Genomic DNA, 16,154 nt, shown 5'->3' with positions numbered 1-16,154 from the left:
GTAACACTAGTAACGAAAGCAGAGCGTTCTCGAAACTCTCACTCACTGTTATAAATTTTCTAAACAACTGTGAAATGATCAGAAAATGTGTCGCTCAAGGGGGTTCTGAAGAGGGGGAAATCACTCGGCCTAAGTTATTTGTTATTTTCTGGCCACAAGGTCATTAATAGGCTGACGTGTGTAACCTACAGTGAAAAAGCATACGACTGACTCCAAGCTTTTTTTTTTTTTTTTTTTTTCACTTTCAATGAAAAGCACAATGTCCTGAATCTGGAGGACCAAGATAAAGGAGCCATCTATCTCACTGTAACACCCACACCGGACTCGCTCACGTTACACATTTTGGGAACACGGCTGTACTTCCGTGTGAGGCCGGCCATGAATCGGCTTCTTTGCCGACGATGGGGTTACCCAAGCCTTGATGGTTTCCGCCCCGGCCTGAGTGGTGGCAGAAGGGCCCTGCCGGCTGACACAGTGGGGTGAGCAGCCTGTGGCCAGGCTTCGGTAGCTGTCTCTATCAGGAGGGAGACGGCGGATGCCAGCCGCGGACACATTCATCCGCAGAAAGCCAGCCTCGACCATGAGGGGGATGGGGAAGGTTAGCTGGGATGAAGCATCCTGTTCAACTCGACTAGCCTCAGGCCATAAATAAATAGATAAAATGCAGAATCTGTGGTTAGAGATGGGATAGCAGGGATTGGGTTAGTAACTGATTTCATATCCCCCAAAATGACAACGCAGTCTCCCTTTCAGCCCCAAGCTCCCGAAAAGTGACGAACGAGCTTTCTTTCCTCCTGCCCTTTGCAAACGTCCAGAGTCTGTGCAAGAAGATCAAAGTCAGGATGAGTCAAGTGGCCTAAGACTTTTCCTAAAAGGAAAAAATAAAACTCCTGCTTGTCCTAGTACACGTTCCTTTGCGAACAAAAAAGAAATAAAAAGAACCCCAAGGGCCCCCTTTATATCGAACATGCTTTTAGTTTCTACAGTCAGCACAGCGGCAGATTGTAATCCAGCAAAAGAGAGGTAAGGCAACGGCTAAGGGCTAATTCTGCGCCTCTCCTGGTCGAAAGAAGTCCTTTGATGGTCCAAGGGGGTGGGGAGTGTTCAGAAACCAAAATGGGCGCCCCCTGCCGGCCGGCTCTGGTACTTCAGCAAGAGCCTCCTGCATATCAAGAACCCCTCGAGTATCCCCTCTGCTCTGCCTTCCTGATGCCCTGACCGGCCCGCCATCCACCTTGAAAGCGTGCAATCTGTGGACAAGGCTTTGCGCGTGTCCTGTGGGGAAGGGGCAGGCCCAGCATTACCTGTGTTTCTAGCATGCATTAACCGTGGAGAGTTTTGTAAGGCTTTATCAACATCATCTGAAGTCAAATGTGGAAGAGGAGCTAGAAAACAAAACAAAAGCGACATCAAAATGAAAAAAGAGAGAGAGAGAGAGAGAGAGAGAGAGAGAATTACCCTCCTTAAAAAAAAAAAAAAAAAGAAGAAGAAGAAGAAAGAAAGAAAGAAGAAGAACACCTCCCCACCCCCACCCTACTTTCCTGAGCGGCTCGGAAATCTCTCCATGGCCCTGCGGCTGGTTAGCGTGTTAAAACCTAGGTGGGCCCATATTTAATTCGGGGAACAAGTGATCGGGATGCCAGGCAAAGCATTTACACCGGAGTCCACACCCAGCCCCCTGCTGTGCTATTTCCCTCTCCTGCCAACCATGCTTGATGTCTGAAAAATTAAACCATACAGCAAACCGGGTGAATTCGTGCCTCCAATCGCCAATATGCCATTCCCACTGTGTCAGGTGAAGCCACATGTCATGATACGAACTGGAAACTTCTCTCACTCTGTGCTCAGGTGGGACCGGGAGGGGGCTTGGTTTAGCTTTAGGGAGGATGAGCCCCGTAATTCCCATCGGGGGCCTTTCCGTCTGTTTCCGTTTTAGTGTGGGACACCACGGGGACTCAATAATGTGTGACCAGAGGAAGCTCTGCTCCCCTCTGCCACGTGATCCTCTTGGTGGAGGTGACCCAGGGGGAGGCAGTTGAAGCCTCGTGTGACCCCTCAGGCTTCTGGGAAAAGCGCTTGACCGCTTGTCACATGTGTACCTAGATCGTGGCCTCGTAAGCGTTTGGTTCTTCCAGATCCTAAGTGAGAACTGGGTTAGGGCGGGAAGAAGCTGTCACAGACTGGACTGGACCCCCTCAGCTCGGGTTGGCAAGAACCCGCACCCCAGTGATCTCCGTCCCGACCCTCTTACTCTCTCTGAGGTAGTGCAGGTGGGAGAGAAGGATGTCAGCGTTGTAGCTCGGGGTGAGCCTCTGGAAGTCGTCCTTGGTCATCTTGCACAGCTCCTTCCCGTCGATGTTCTGGAACAGCAAGATGTCGACGTCCGGAAGGCCATACTCTTTCACTGCCCACTCCAGCCACTGCCGGACGTGGTCCGTACTCCACAGTGTAGGATCTGAAAGGGGTTGGGACAGAAGCAATCAGCTAATCGCCTCCCGAAGACGCATTTCCAGGGCAGAACCACATCCCAGGCAGGGCCCCCGCCAGCCACGGCTTCCCGGAGGGGCTCCTTCCCCACTGTTCTAGAAGACAGGCTTCCAAACAGGCGCGGTGCCCTGTCAAAAGCAAGTGTCTTGGGGGAAAGACAAAAAAAAAACAAAAAACAAAAAACAAAAAAAAAGCCATCTGAGTCACGCCCAGAAATCGCTGCCTTTAAAGTGAATCGTTCTGGAACACCACTGGCCCCTCGTGGCTCAGATCATCTGAAGTTTCACGTAGGCACCAGGCTTTTTTATTATTCATTTTTGTCACTTAGTTTCATTTTTATTTATTTATTTACAAATGAAAAAATCATGGAAATTTTCTTTCCTTAGGGAACTGTTGGCATCGAGAGCTCAGAACACAAATCAGGAAGACGCTCATCACCGTCCGTCACGCAAAAAAAGCATTCATACAAAATACTGAAAAATACTGACCGCAAAACTGGAAGTCAAGCGTAGGTGAACGAAAACCCTAGTGCCTCCCATGGGCTGGTGTTTCTTTTTTTTTATTATTGTTTTTCTTAATGTTTATTTTTGAGAGACAGGGAGAGAGAGAGAGCGCGAGCAAAACAGGGGTGGAGCAAAGAGAAACAGAGAGACAGAATCTGAAGCAGGCTCCAGGCTCTGAGCTGTCAGCAGAGAGCCTGACATAGGGGGCTCAAACTCACGACCTGAGCCTAAGTCGGTGCTTAACCAAAATGAGCCACCGGGCACCCCATATGAGCTGGTATTTCATTAAAAAATTTTTTTTTAAGTTTATTTATTTTTGAGAGAGAGAGAGACAGAGCATGAGCAGGGGAGAGGCAGAGAGAGAATGAGAGAGAGACACAGAATCTGAAGCGGGCTCCAGGCTCTGAGCTGTCAGCACAGCGCTTGACGTGGGGCTCGAAGTCACAGACTGTGAGATCATGACCTCAGCCGAAGTCGGACGCTTAACCAACTGGGACCCCCAGGCGCCCCTGGGTTGGTATTTCCAAGAGAGAGCGGTTGGTTTCCTGCTTTTCCTGCAGAGAGTTTGATTTTGCACCTATCAGGCACCTGCAGGAGTAGGGGACTGGCTGGGGGACCTTCTCACCGCACAGCTATGGCACACAAACACCCCACCTCAGGCAGGCAGTGTCATCCCACTCCACTGCCACATATGGGAGGGGACCTGGGTAGAGTCCCAGAGGGCACAGCCAGTGGGACAGCCACTGTATTATCCCCAGTGGAAATACAGCCAGGAACACGCCACACAAACAGCCTGGGCAGAGGGATATTTAGGGCACCCAAATACCGGCAGGTAGGAGGGGCACCCGGGTGGCTCAGTCAGTGAAGCATCTGACTGCTCCTTGGGTCATGATCTTGCAGTTTGTGAGTTCGAGCCCCACATCGGGCTCTGCACTGGCGGATTTTCTCTTCCTCTCCCTCTCTCTGCCCCTTCCCACTTGCATGCAAACTTTCTCTCTCTCTCTCTCTCTCAAAATAAATAAACTTAAGAAAAAAATACTTGCACATGGGAGACACCCAGGCAGGGAGCAGGAGCCCAGAGTTCGAATCCCAGGGTCCTTCAACTCGCTGCAACCCCCAGAGACTGTATCCCCTTCCCGCATCTGTTTTTACATGTAAAACGAGAGCCTTGACCTTGGTTCTGTGGACAGGCCCTTAGAGGTCAGGCGTGTTGCGATGCTCTGGTCATGAGTGAGAATCTGGTGTAGGGACAAGTCATCCTTTGGAATCACTTCGTAGCTAATAGCTTTAGAACTTTGTTTGGTCTTACTAACGTTTCAGGCTACTCAAGAGTTGGGCATGGTGTGTGCCCTTGGAAGAGGTTTTAAGTTTACGGAAGTAAACAGCAGTAACAGTGAGAGGCTTCCAGACAATCCTACCATCAGAGCCTCCTCCCTCTCGCCCGCTTCCTCTCTGCTTTCCATTTTTCGTCTCTCCCTCCTTCTGTCTCCCCCACCCTCCTCCCATCCACACCCTAATATTTCATTTCTTTTCTTATTCACTTAATTTTTAAAAAAAATTTTTAAATCTTTATTTTTGAGAGAGAGAGAGAGAGAGAGAGCGCATGAGCAGGGGAGTGGCAGAGAGAGGGAGAGAGAGAGAGGGAGACACAGAATCAGAAGCAGGCTCCAGGCTCTGAGCTGTCAACACAGAGCCCGATGCAGGGCTTGAACTCACAGACCACAAGATCATGACCTGAGATGAAGTCGGACACTTAACCCACTGAGCCACCCAGGCGCCCCAAGCTTATTCACTTATTTTGAGACAGAGAGAGAGAGACAGAGAGAGAGCGAGCATGAGCAGGGGAGGGGCAGAGAGAGAGGGAGGGAGAGAATCCCAAGCAGGCTCCAGGCTCCAATTCTGGGCTTGAACTCACAAACCATGAGATCATGACCTGAGCAGAAACCAAGAGCCGAACGCCCAACAGGTGGCCCTCGTATCTTTTTTTAATTGAAAGAAATGACTTCAAATCCAATGGAATCCACCTCCTAGCTTCCCCCGCCTCAACACCCGTGAAGCAACCACCATTCTGAGCTTGGTGCCCATCATCCCTACGTATATTTGAATACTTTCACCCTATCAGGCTCTGAGCCGTCAGCACAGAGCCCCACACGGGGCTCGAACCCACGGACTGTGAGATCATGACCCGAGCCGAGGTGGGACGCTCAACCCACCGAGCCACCCAGGCCTCCGGTGCTGTTTGTGCTTTTAAACTTCACATGAACGGAATCTGATTTGCTCTGGGTACCCACCAGTGTATTTTCGAGATGTGTCCAAGTTAATCCACGTGGGAGTATTCAATCGTGTCAACTAAGCAGCTCTCGGGCCCCCTCACAGGCGTGGACACAATTCACTTCTCCGCGAACACCCGAGCGTCGGTGCCCACCCCGCACATGTGAAGGAATCGGCACTGGTCCACAGCCCTGGCTCTACGTTGGAATCACACGGAGATGGGGGCCCGAGCCTGGTCTCTCGCCCACGGAGATTCTCACTTCATCCTGCTGGAGGGCAGCCTGGGCATCGGAACTGTTAAAAGCTCCCCAGGTAATTCTTAAGCGCAGCCGAGGTTCAGACCATCACCCCCAGGGGCCTCGCTGCTGCAAGTGTGGAGCAGAGTCTCGGGCGCCCCTCCCCACCTACATTTCCACCAGTTCTCGAGATGATCCGCGTGCAGGTGAAGCGTGGGAAGGGCCGGCCTGAAGGGGGCACCTAGATGTGGAATTGCTGGGTCGTGGGGCATGCACACGCTCAGTTTTTCCGGCTGCTACCGGATCTCAACCAGTTTTGTAACACTCACGCTCTCAACCAGCAATCAGCGCACAGAATCTGAACACCAAGGAGAGCTCTGTGTCAACGAGAGCATCACCTACAAAACCTGAGATGACAGGAAGGTGTGTACCTTCCTCTGTAACCCAAACACACGGGAACGCTCCGGTCGTCTGCGAACACTGAGTGTGTACACAGAAGGGTAACTTTGTCCACCAGGAAAGTTCAGATGGCTCGTCGCCACCGGGTCAGGGTTTTACCTTCAGGGATAAAAATGGTCAAAACCCTAGACTGCTTTTAGAGAAGGTCTTCCTTCTTCTTCTTTTTTTTTTTTCCTCATGGCCCTGTCATAATTCCTCGTTATGCAGAGCTGGATCGTATTTAATGATCCGCAACTCAAGCCCTCATCCCCCTCGGTTCTGTGCAGAGGACAGTCGCAGACACTCCCACGGAAGGTCTTGCCGTCTGCTGTCCCACCCTTTGTGTTTTTATTTTGTTATGTTCTCCTTTTAACAACCCAGAAGGACTATTTTGGTGGTGGTGGGGGGGGGGGGAGTAGCTACTTCCTAGAAATCAGTTCATTCTGGGAATGCATTTTCTTCTCTTAATGGTATAACCAGATATTTAAAAAATGATATATAAGTATCTTCCTGCAAGTCCCTGGGTTCATGTTAAAATAGTGAAATGACACCTTAGGAAGACAGCCAAAAAAGAGAAGTCTCGCTTCTCTGTGGTCCCTTGGTGTCCTGTTAATTGGTTTCCCTCGCTAAGCCCAGCTTATTCAACTTTCCTTTCAGGGACTCACGGGCAAGACCCCAGAGACCAATTCTTTGACCTGTATTGTTCTTATTTCCAACGTTCTCACTTTTGGTTGGTGAAACGGCTGTTTTCTCCTACCGCTGACGTGACTATAAATTGCTACCGCCTTTGCAATGAACAATTCGGCGATACGTCTGAGATGTCCTTAAAAAACTGTGTGCATCGTCTCTGAACTAAAAAATTCCACTTCTAGAAATTTATCATAAGGAAATAATAGAGGATGTGCGCAATGATTTATTTTCAAGGATGTTCTTTGTAGTGTTGTTTATAATAGCATAACATTGGAAACACCCTAAATGTCCGACCGAAAGAAAACGAGTTAAGTTGCAGTACATTTAGGGATGTTTCTGTGATGCTTGAAAACTAAAATGATACCGCAGAATATATCGATATGAAAACGTGCTCAAAGTGAATTAAATTGAAAAGTCTGAAAACATGATTGAAGCACAATTATACTTTGTGAAGAAATGTAAATATATCCATGGAAAGAATTTGGGAGAGCCATGCAGAAAGATGTGAACTGCCATCTCTGGAGAACAAGTGATGGGGATTTTTAGATTTTTTTTCTCTTTCACCAAACTGCATTTTCTCTTATTTCTCCAATAAACATGTAGTACTCAGGTTAAAAAGGTGCTTATAAAAACGTTTTCTGCTCTGTTTCAAAATCAAAACAAGATCTTACAAAGGATTTACATATATGCATATTTGTTAAGGTGTTTTTATAAAACTTTCAACGGTGTAAGATTTTAATCTCACTTTCTTCTACAGTTGATTAGTGGGTATCTTTTTCATTTGAAAAGAATAAAGATATCCAAAGTTGCGTTACTCCTGTATCTTTTTGAGAATGGATCTCCACGTCCCTGTCCTATACGTTTATAAGCGAAGAACGTGAAAAACCAAATATGGTCATCTGATAGAATAAATGAGGATGTTCCTTTCTGACCTATCCTTGGGGCGCCATTATTCCAGACCTACTCTGGAGGTGTCATAACAGAGAACCCTTTTCAAGGGACAAGGCCAATCTCCTCAACACGAAGCACAGGACACTTAGTTCGCTGGGTCCCGATGTCTTCATAGGTGTTATTCTCAACCATTCCCCATTCTGTCTTCCTACAGCCACACACGCCCCATGCCTGTGCCCAAACACCACCCACTGCCTGCAGGACCAGCCCCTTCTTGTCCCCTTACCTACACTCACCACCTGCTTTGGCCATCTGTCCTCAATGCTCTTGAGGGGTAAGCGCTTGTCACGACCCTCTGGGTAGGGAGGTGATGTCAAGACTGCAAGCCCACTCCCTGCACCAATGACAGCGCCCCAGTGAGCCCCACCCACCCCAGCTACCCCGGCCCAGCATGGGTGCTACAGCAGTAGGTCGCGTTTTGGAGAGTTCAAGTTAATGTGTTGGGTCCCAGCTCACCCTTCGACGCCATAGAGAGGCCAGTAGCGTCTCTTGGGTATCCTCCATGGTTCATGGTATGTCAGCAAAGTTTTCTTCTTCTGTCCCACCCTGCCGTCACTGAAGGAGGCTCACGAGGTCCCACGAGATTCAAGAGACCTTACCTCCTTCTCCGATTCCCCACTATGCATGTGAAGGAGAAAGGGGAGGGGGCCAGAGAATGAACCCCAGCCAAGGTATCGCCTTTGCCCGTGTTTAGGTGTGCCATCTCACACCTTCCACCTCCAGAGAGCAGCCAGGCTCAGAACCCATCACCTAACCTCATGATGAAGCCTGCTTTTCCTCTTCCATAAAACAACACGCAGAATCCAAGGACCTAAGGCATGACTCCCATAGGACAAGGACTAAGATTAAGTAAACTCACGTAAGAGTTACTGAGCATTTGCTACACATGATTATGGATTCAGAGGCGGCCAGGAGAAAGAGACGCCAAGGAAAAACATAAACTTTTCACCAGAAGGGCTTGGCTTGAGCCTGGGTTAATGAAAAGGATTTGACAGAATTAAGGTGACAGAGCAGAGAAGCCCTTTAGTTTAGGGGAGCAGCATAAGCCCGGCTTCATAGCTGCAGAGGCATGAAACACCAGAGGTGTTGAGAGAGAAGGGAGAAACCAGGGGTGGCTACAGCGGAGGGTTTCAGAGGGCTCACACAAATGGAGGAGGATGGAGGGTCCGATCAAAGAGAGCCTTAAACGTCTTGCTAAGAAGGCTGGACTTGATGGTCCAGGAATTTCCGAGCCACTGAAAACATCTGAGGCATCGAATCATAATTACATCGAGTACCCCAAACTTGGTGGTCAAATAAAAGGCTCTTGGGGGGTTCCGATTCAACCATCTACTAGATGTAAACCGTTAACCTCTCTGGAAATCATTTCCTTCTTCTGTGGGTAATTAAGTGAAATGTCAGGGGAATAGAAAAGTAAAGGAGATAATGAATGTGAAAGCACTCTGCCAACAGTAACATACTGCGGAGAAAGAATGCATCCACACGCTGGATTTCGCATCGTAAACTCTGCGGAGATGAAATAAACAATCTATTATCGCAGGAGCAGCCTCTTCCTTTAAACGCAGAGGTCTGATTTATCGCTTTATTTTGAGAAGCTTTTGGAGGTGCTTTCTGTCAGATGAATTATGAACTACTGAAGATAAGTTGTTTGGTTTTCAGCCTCCAGTCCAATTGTTTTGAAAACATCTGTGTCACCAGCCCACATCTCACGGACATCAAAATGGTAAGCCCCCATAGTCCAAGGGAGGTCAGGAGTTGCACCCTTTAAATTACTGCTGGGGGCGGGGGGAGTGGCGAGCAGTGCGTGGGTGGAGGGCTGAACTTATTTTTACATTTCCCTGAAACTGTTTTCTGACCTAGTAGAGTTCCACGGCTGCCAGGAAAATATTAAGTAGATATTTAAATCAGTTTGTGAAACAGAATACCTCATGCAGGCAAACATCCTGTTTCAGACCCCCCACCCCCTGCCAGAGGAATGAATAAAAGTAAGGTTAAGCAAGAGTCAAACTGGTGAAAATATAAGCCCCAAGTGACATTTTTCTTGAACAATACCAGCGTAAGATGTTGGCTTTCAGATTAAATAAATAAATAAATAAAGGACCAAAACCATAAAATGTATCTCCAAGCCATATCACAACCCTATGAAATCTTTGTTTATAAAACCCAGCCCTGGGCAAGTCTGCCAGTCTGCTGTCCGAGACACTCAGAAGCCTGCAAAAATAAGACTTAACATTTTGTCTCCTTGTAGGGGGAGGCTTTACATTTACAAAGCAGGCTCAATAGAACTGGCCTCCCTTCGGGCTTCACTGTATCACAGGTTGAAATTTGAACACAAAAAGCCTACACCCGAGGCTGTTTCTGAACCTTTTAATTTCCTAATTCATAGATGAGGTTCAGTCACCATTTTGACAGCTATTGATTTCTAATTTTTTGTTTTAAATTAGTGAATTAGCCAGCGAATGAGATCTATATGACACAAATTTCCTTTTATTCTTTTATTCCAGTTGTTCTTTTTTGGTGGCCTATAGTGTATGGTCAATTTCTACAAATGTCCCTGGAGAGTTTACAAAGAATGTATATTCTCTAATTGTTACATGTAGGTTTCTATAAATAACCATTGGGTCAAAATTGGTAACATATACCTAATTTTTATGTCATTGATCGATCAACTGCTGCAAAAGGCAAATTAAAATCTCTCACCAAAAGTGGATCTTTTTCTCCTTACAGTTCTTTATGTATTTGGAGCCTATGTTATTATGTACATACAAGTTCATCACTGTTATATGGTTTTCATAAATGTAACCTTTTTTGATTATGTATTAACCCTCAATTATCTCCAATAATGCTTTCTGCTTTCTATTTCCACTTTTGTCATGTGTGTTTTGCTTAGAATTTGACTAGTACATTTTGTTCCATCTGTTTGCTGTCACTCTTTCTTTGTGTTAGATGTTTTTATAAAGAGCACTTAACTGACTTTGGAGTATTTTTTATTTATTTTTTATTTTAATTTTTTAAATATAATTTATTGTCAAATTGGCTATCATCCTTTCTCTTTTGGTTTGGCTGCTTAACATTCTAGTTTTATTTCTTGTGAATCTTTAAACAAAATCTAAATTTAATCACCAAATATATCCTTTTCCCAAAGAAAGCAAGGAATTTAGAAGTCTCGAACTCTCATCATCCATCCTTAATCTTATATGATGATGTTGTCCAATGTTTTCATTCTACTCTGTTGTTGTACTGCCTACTTAGAAGGCTGTTATCATTTTACAGCCATTTCTCTTTAGATCTATTCTTATATTAACCAATTTCATTGCTCCCATTTTCTTCTTATCTCACTCTTTCATCCAGGATCCATTTTCTTTGTTTATTAAATCTTTTGTTATTTCCTGAAGTGAGGGTCAGTTAGCAACATACTCTGACCCTTTGAAAGTATCTTTTATTTCCCCCTCAATTTACATAATGAATCAGAATGCACTCTTAATGTAGTTTTCAACATATTCCTCTTAAGCTTATTTTAAAGTCATGATTTTAAAGGACCCGTTGGCTTCACCAAACTACTAAGCGAGTTTATGGCAGAAAAAAAGAAAAAGTGAAGAGCCCAGAAGATAGCTACTTTTATCTCTTCAAATATTTCATATCTTCTGTTCTTTTTATTCCCTCCTTTCTGGAATGTCTATTAGATCTGCACAGCACATTCTCATGAGCCCCTTCCCTGCCCTTGACCTTCTCTCCTATGTCCCCTCTCTTCATCACTGTGATGGGCTCTGAAAACAACTGCAAGTCTGCTTTCGTTAATTCACTCTTTGGCTTTTTCAGATCAGCTGTTTAACCCTTCTACTGAGTTTCTGATACCTTCGAATCCTTTTTTTGTGTTTCTAGGAGTCTTCCTGCTTCTTCAAAATCATCTGTTCTTTTCCATAACGTCTTGCTCCTCTCTTTTGGGTTCCTTCTTTTGTGTATTTAACCACTTTAAAATATATTTACTTTATATTCTCAATCCCATACTTCAATTATCTAACGTCCTTGAGGGTCCGTGGTCTCTGCTGAGTATCGGTCTAGGTAGATTGTTTCTTCCTCTTTTTGTAATTTGGAGTTACAGAGTCATCTTCAACGCACGTTCTTCTGCAGGAATTCTGTAAAGTTTGGACTGAAGACATGTCTGTCCAGGAAGAGTTCACAGGTACTTCTGCCAGGTGTCTGAGGTTATCATTAGCCCATGACCACTTTTCATTGCTTAATTCCTCAGCCTGGGGTTGCTGGAAAACACAGTTCGGTGTGTGTGTGCATAGGGAGAGAAGGGATCCAACTCTCTGCTTTGTGCAGCCCAAGACCTCATCTTCTGGCCCTTTAAAACCCAAATCTCTGTGGTGTAGACATTGGTATCCCACCCCCACCCATGCCACTTGTGACAGGCTGGTGACAACGGGAGGGTGGAGTACTCTGTTCTCAGCTCCCTTTTTGTTTTTAGTCCCTCAGGAACTCACGCACTTTCTTCCCAGTTCAGCTATGCGTATCAAAGGGTATCTGATTCCAATCTGCATTTCCAGGTGCTGGGCCAGAGGAACATCTTTAGCTCCTCTTAAGCTCAATATTTTACCAGGACCACCAGTCCTCTCGGCCTATTTTTTACCGACTTACTTTAAACGTTTCCATTTCCAATGCACCCATCACCCTAGCTCATGCTATGATCTATTCCATTCATGTTTTACGTAACCAATTGTCAAAAAATTGATTGTACATATTAATCATGTAACACCCTACAATTCAAACACTGTAAGAAAATGTGCCTATCCTTAGCCTGCTTGAGAAGACATAATTTCATTATGTCTTTTATTCAAAAACACATGATTAAATCAGTTTTGCTGGCCTCTAAACATATCTTTGGCATTCTGACGCACCAAAATATCTCACTGCGTGGAGTCATTCTCAACTCTTCTGGAGTGGTTTATCATGGTTTATCTACTTTTTGGGATTTTGTTTTACTTCATTTCTTCCCTTGTTGCCTCTCCTTGGTCATTCCATGATTACACAGCTTATGCTCATCATGTTTTAGAAACGCAATGACCTATTCCACTTAAAAGTTTCTTCCTGCTTGGGTTTTCTTTCTTTGCCCATCTTTTAGATGTTGGTGTCCCCAGAGTTTTGTCTCTGGTTCTCACTCCCTATGGGCACTCTCCTGGACTTCCTATCTACTCCCATGTTCCTCTTTTTTTTTTTTTTTAAATATTTATTTTTGAGAACGAGGCAGAGCGTGAGCAGGGGCGGGGCAGAGAGAGAGAGGGAGACAGAGAATCCGAAGCAGGTTCCAGGCTCTGAGCTGTCAACACAGAGCCCGATGTAGGGCTCGAACTCACGAACCAGGAGATCATGACCTGAGGCAAAGTCACACGCTTAACCGACTGAGCCACCCAGGCGCCCCTCCCATGTTCTAACTACAACATGCACGCATATTAGTTACCAAGCGTTGCTGTAACAGAGAACCATAAACTAAGTGGCTTAAAACAACAGAAATGTATTATCTTAGAGCTGTGGAGGCTAGCAGTCCGAGATCAAGGTGTCAGTAGGGCCGGCCTCCTCTGGGCTCTGGGTAGAATCCTTCCCCTGTCTCTTCTGGCTTTTGGTGGTGGTCAGTCAGCCATCCGTGGGATTCCCTGACTGACAGCTGTACCACTCCAATCTCTGCCTCCATTTTCACAGGGCTTCTCCCTATGTGCCTTCACATCATCTCTCCTTTGTGCGTCTGGGTCCTAATTTCCCCTTTTAATAAGGACGTAAGTCATTTTATTAGACCCACCCTCATGACCTCATCTTGACTTGATTCAACCTAAAAATACTCTACTTCCAAATAAGGTAATGTCCTAAGGCCCTGGGAGTTAGGGCTTTAACATAGCTTTTCTGTGGGGGCACAATTCAAACGACACCACATGCTTATATCTGCAGATCTATCTCGAGTCTAGAAACTTCTCCCAAATGCCTGAGCCAACTATGAAAAGGAAAGCTGTAATTTTTTGAGGCCTACTGTATCCTAGGCACTGTGTATGCACTTCACATGTGCTGTCTCATTTAATCCATACAGCATCATATATATATGGCATATATATATATGTATATATACACACACACACACACACACCATATATATATATATATACATATATATATATATATATATATATATTTAGTAAGCATCACTATCATCTGTATTTGGGTGTACCTGCAGGCTAAGGAAAGCCAAGATTAAGTGACTTTCCAGATCTCAGAGCTACAAAATGGCAGAGATTAGAACACAGGTGTGGTAACCCCCGATAGATGACTCTCTACCCTAAGCTCTACCCCCATACTGCCTCACTGGTGTCCCACGGGTCACTTAAACACAGAATAAACCAAACCAAAATCATCTATCTTAAAATTTTTTTCTAATTCATTATACGTCCAGCCAGCCACTCACGCTAGGTTTAAGCCATTTTCTTTTATTTTTTTTCTAAATTTTTTATTTGTTATTGAGAAACAGAGAGAGACAGAGCATGAGCATGGGAGGGGCAGAGAGAAGGGGAGACACAGAATCCGAAGCAGGCTCCAGGCTCCGAGCTGTCAGCACAGAGCCCGCCCCAGGCTCGAACCCACAAACCGCAAGACCATGACCTGAGCTGAAGTCGGACGCTCAACCGACTGAGCCACCCAGGCGCCCCAAATCTAAGCCATTTTCAATGCCATTGTGGAGTCAGACAGGTTACGTGCTGAGCAACACAGTAGACTATTGTGAACATCTCCAGTCTTTCCTTCTTTACTTAGTCCCCTTTGAAAAGCCCATTTTAGAATTTCTGCAACAACTTAACCAACACATCCTACCATGGCATGGCTTTGTGTTCTTCCCTGGATAATTTTGATAGTGGCATGGGAAGGAGAACTCAGCCTCTGGGATCAGACAGAACTGGATGAGAATCCTGGCTCTCCAAATTATTGGCTGAGACACGCTGAGCAATGATCTTGGCTTCCCCAGCTTTAGTTTCTTTATCTGTAACGTGAGAACAACAAATACTGCCTACACCATAGGGTGCTTTGTGAGGCTTAAATGAGATAATACCTTACGGACAAAGTGGACAGCCCGGTGCCTGACAACAGTGTGCACTCGATACACAGGAGCCGTCACCATTTCTGTATTTATGATTTCGGTCACACATATAACCCAAGGGCAGTTTCCGCAATCACTACCCAGCTCATAGTTTAGGACGATAATTAACTTGGACTTTAGGAGTTAAGGTTTAACTGGTTTGGTCGTCTGCTTGCTTGACTTGGTTGCACAGAAGCAATTTAAGTAGAAGCTTATAGAAACACGCTCCATAAGGTAGACACAGCGGGAGCGATCCGTGGGAGTGGTTCGTGGCATGACGAAGTAAAATGAAGGCTTGAGGTCTTACCAACAACTTCTGTAGGTATACGTGAGCACAGGCCTGGGTAGCGGCTCTGGTCTCACCCACCTGCACAAGTGTTCCTGAGAGAGTTGCTTTGCTTCTAGCTAGGGCTCCAAGTCCCCATGTTTAAAGGGAGATGTTTATGATGGTTTATGTGCCAACCTGACTGAATCACGAGACGTCCAGACATTTGGTTAAACATTATTTCTGGGTGTGTGTGTAAGGGTGTTTCCAAAAGAAATCAGCATTTGAATTAGAAGACTGAGTAAACTCCTAGCCTGCCCTCCCCTGTGGGGGTGGGTGACACCAACTAACCCATAAGGACCCAAATGGAACAAAAAGGTGGAGGAAGGAAGAGAGGATTTGCTCCCTTTGCCTGACTTTTGAGCTGGGGCATTGATCTCGGGCCTTCAGGTCTCTGGCTTTCATGCTTTAAAGACTCAGACTAAAATCTACACCATTGGCTCTCCTGGGGTCCCAGTTTGCAGACAACAGATTGTGGACTGTGGGACTTCTCAGCCTCCATAATCACATGGGCTAATTCCTCATAAGAATAAAAAAGTGGTGAGGCAGAGAAGGAGACAGAGAGAGAGAGAAGGAGAGAGAGAGAGACAGAGAGAGAGAGAGAGAGATTGGTTCTGTTTCTCTGAAGAACCCTAATACAAAGTTCAACTAAGATCAAGAGTCTTGGACTGCGAACTCCTGTGATCCTGTGATTCCTGCTAACTAAATCTGGATGACCATGAACTCAATAAATGCGCATTAACTGACCCCTGCACACAGGCCCCGAGCTCGCTGCTTTGTCTGGTGATGAAGAATACGAAAGACATATTCACCAACTCACAATCTAATAGGATAGACAGGCTCAGAAATTATGACCTCTAAGAAGTCGAAAGCATAATAGGTTTACCCTCTGCACTTGGTCAGTGAGTACAGTCTTCTATCACTTGGTATTCGTTTGCTTTCCAAGCCCAGCTTGGAGATGTCATATGTGGAAGGAATCACGTGACAGCCATGTGAGCCCTCCGTCACTCTAACAACTCAAAATCTTGACTTTCCCATAAGCCAGACCAGCAAAGACCCCCGCTGGGCGCATGTTCTTTGCATGGAGCCGTTCTCTCGTGTAATTCATTCTGTTCATAAAGGATGTCGCAAGAAAACGG

The 16,154-nt window shown here is 45.8% G+C and overlaps 1 protein-coding gene across 5 annotated transcripts in view; it reads right to left on the bottom strand.

Annotated features, from left to right (window-relative positions):
• ERG (ETS transcription factor ERG) overlaps positions 1–16,154 on the bottom strand; it is a 264,684-nt gene that overhangs the window by 19,573 nt on the left and 228,957 nt on the right. For all 5 annotated transcript variants that reach the window (XM_042903746.1, XM_042903747.1, XM_042903745.1 and 2 more), the window contains 2 exons: positions 2,252–2,455; positions 1,305–1,385 (listed from right to left, as the gene is read on the bottom strand). In XM_042903746.1, coding sequence (XP_042759680.1) covers positions 1,305–1,385; positions 2,252–2,455 — 285 coding nt within the window. The remainder of the gene's footprint in view (positions 1–1,304; positions 1,386–2,251; positions 2,456–16,154) is intronic.

The sequence above is a fragment of the Panthera leo genome, chromosome C2 (genome assembly GCF_018350215.1).
Source record: "Panthera leo isolate Ple1 chromosome C2, P.leo_Ple1_pat1.1, whole genome shotgun sequence".
NCBI lineage: Eukaryota > Metazoa > Chordata > Mammalia > Carnivora > Felidae > Panthera > Panthera leo.
Note: the sequence above shows the minus strand (reverse complement) of the source record. Positions and strands in the feature narration are given on the sequence as shown.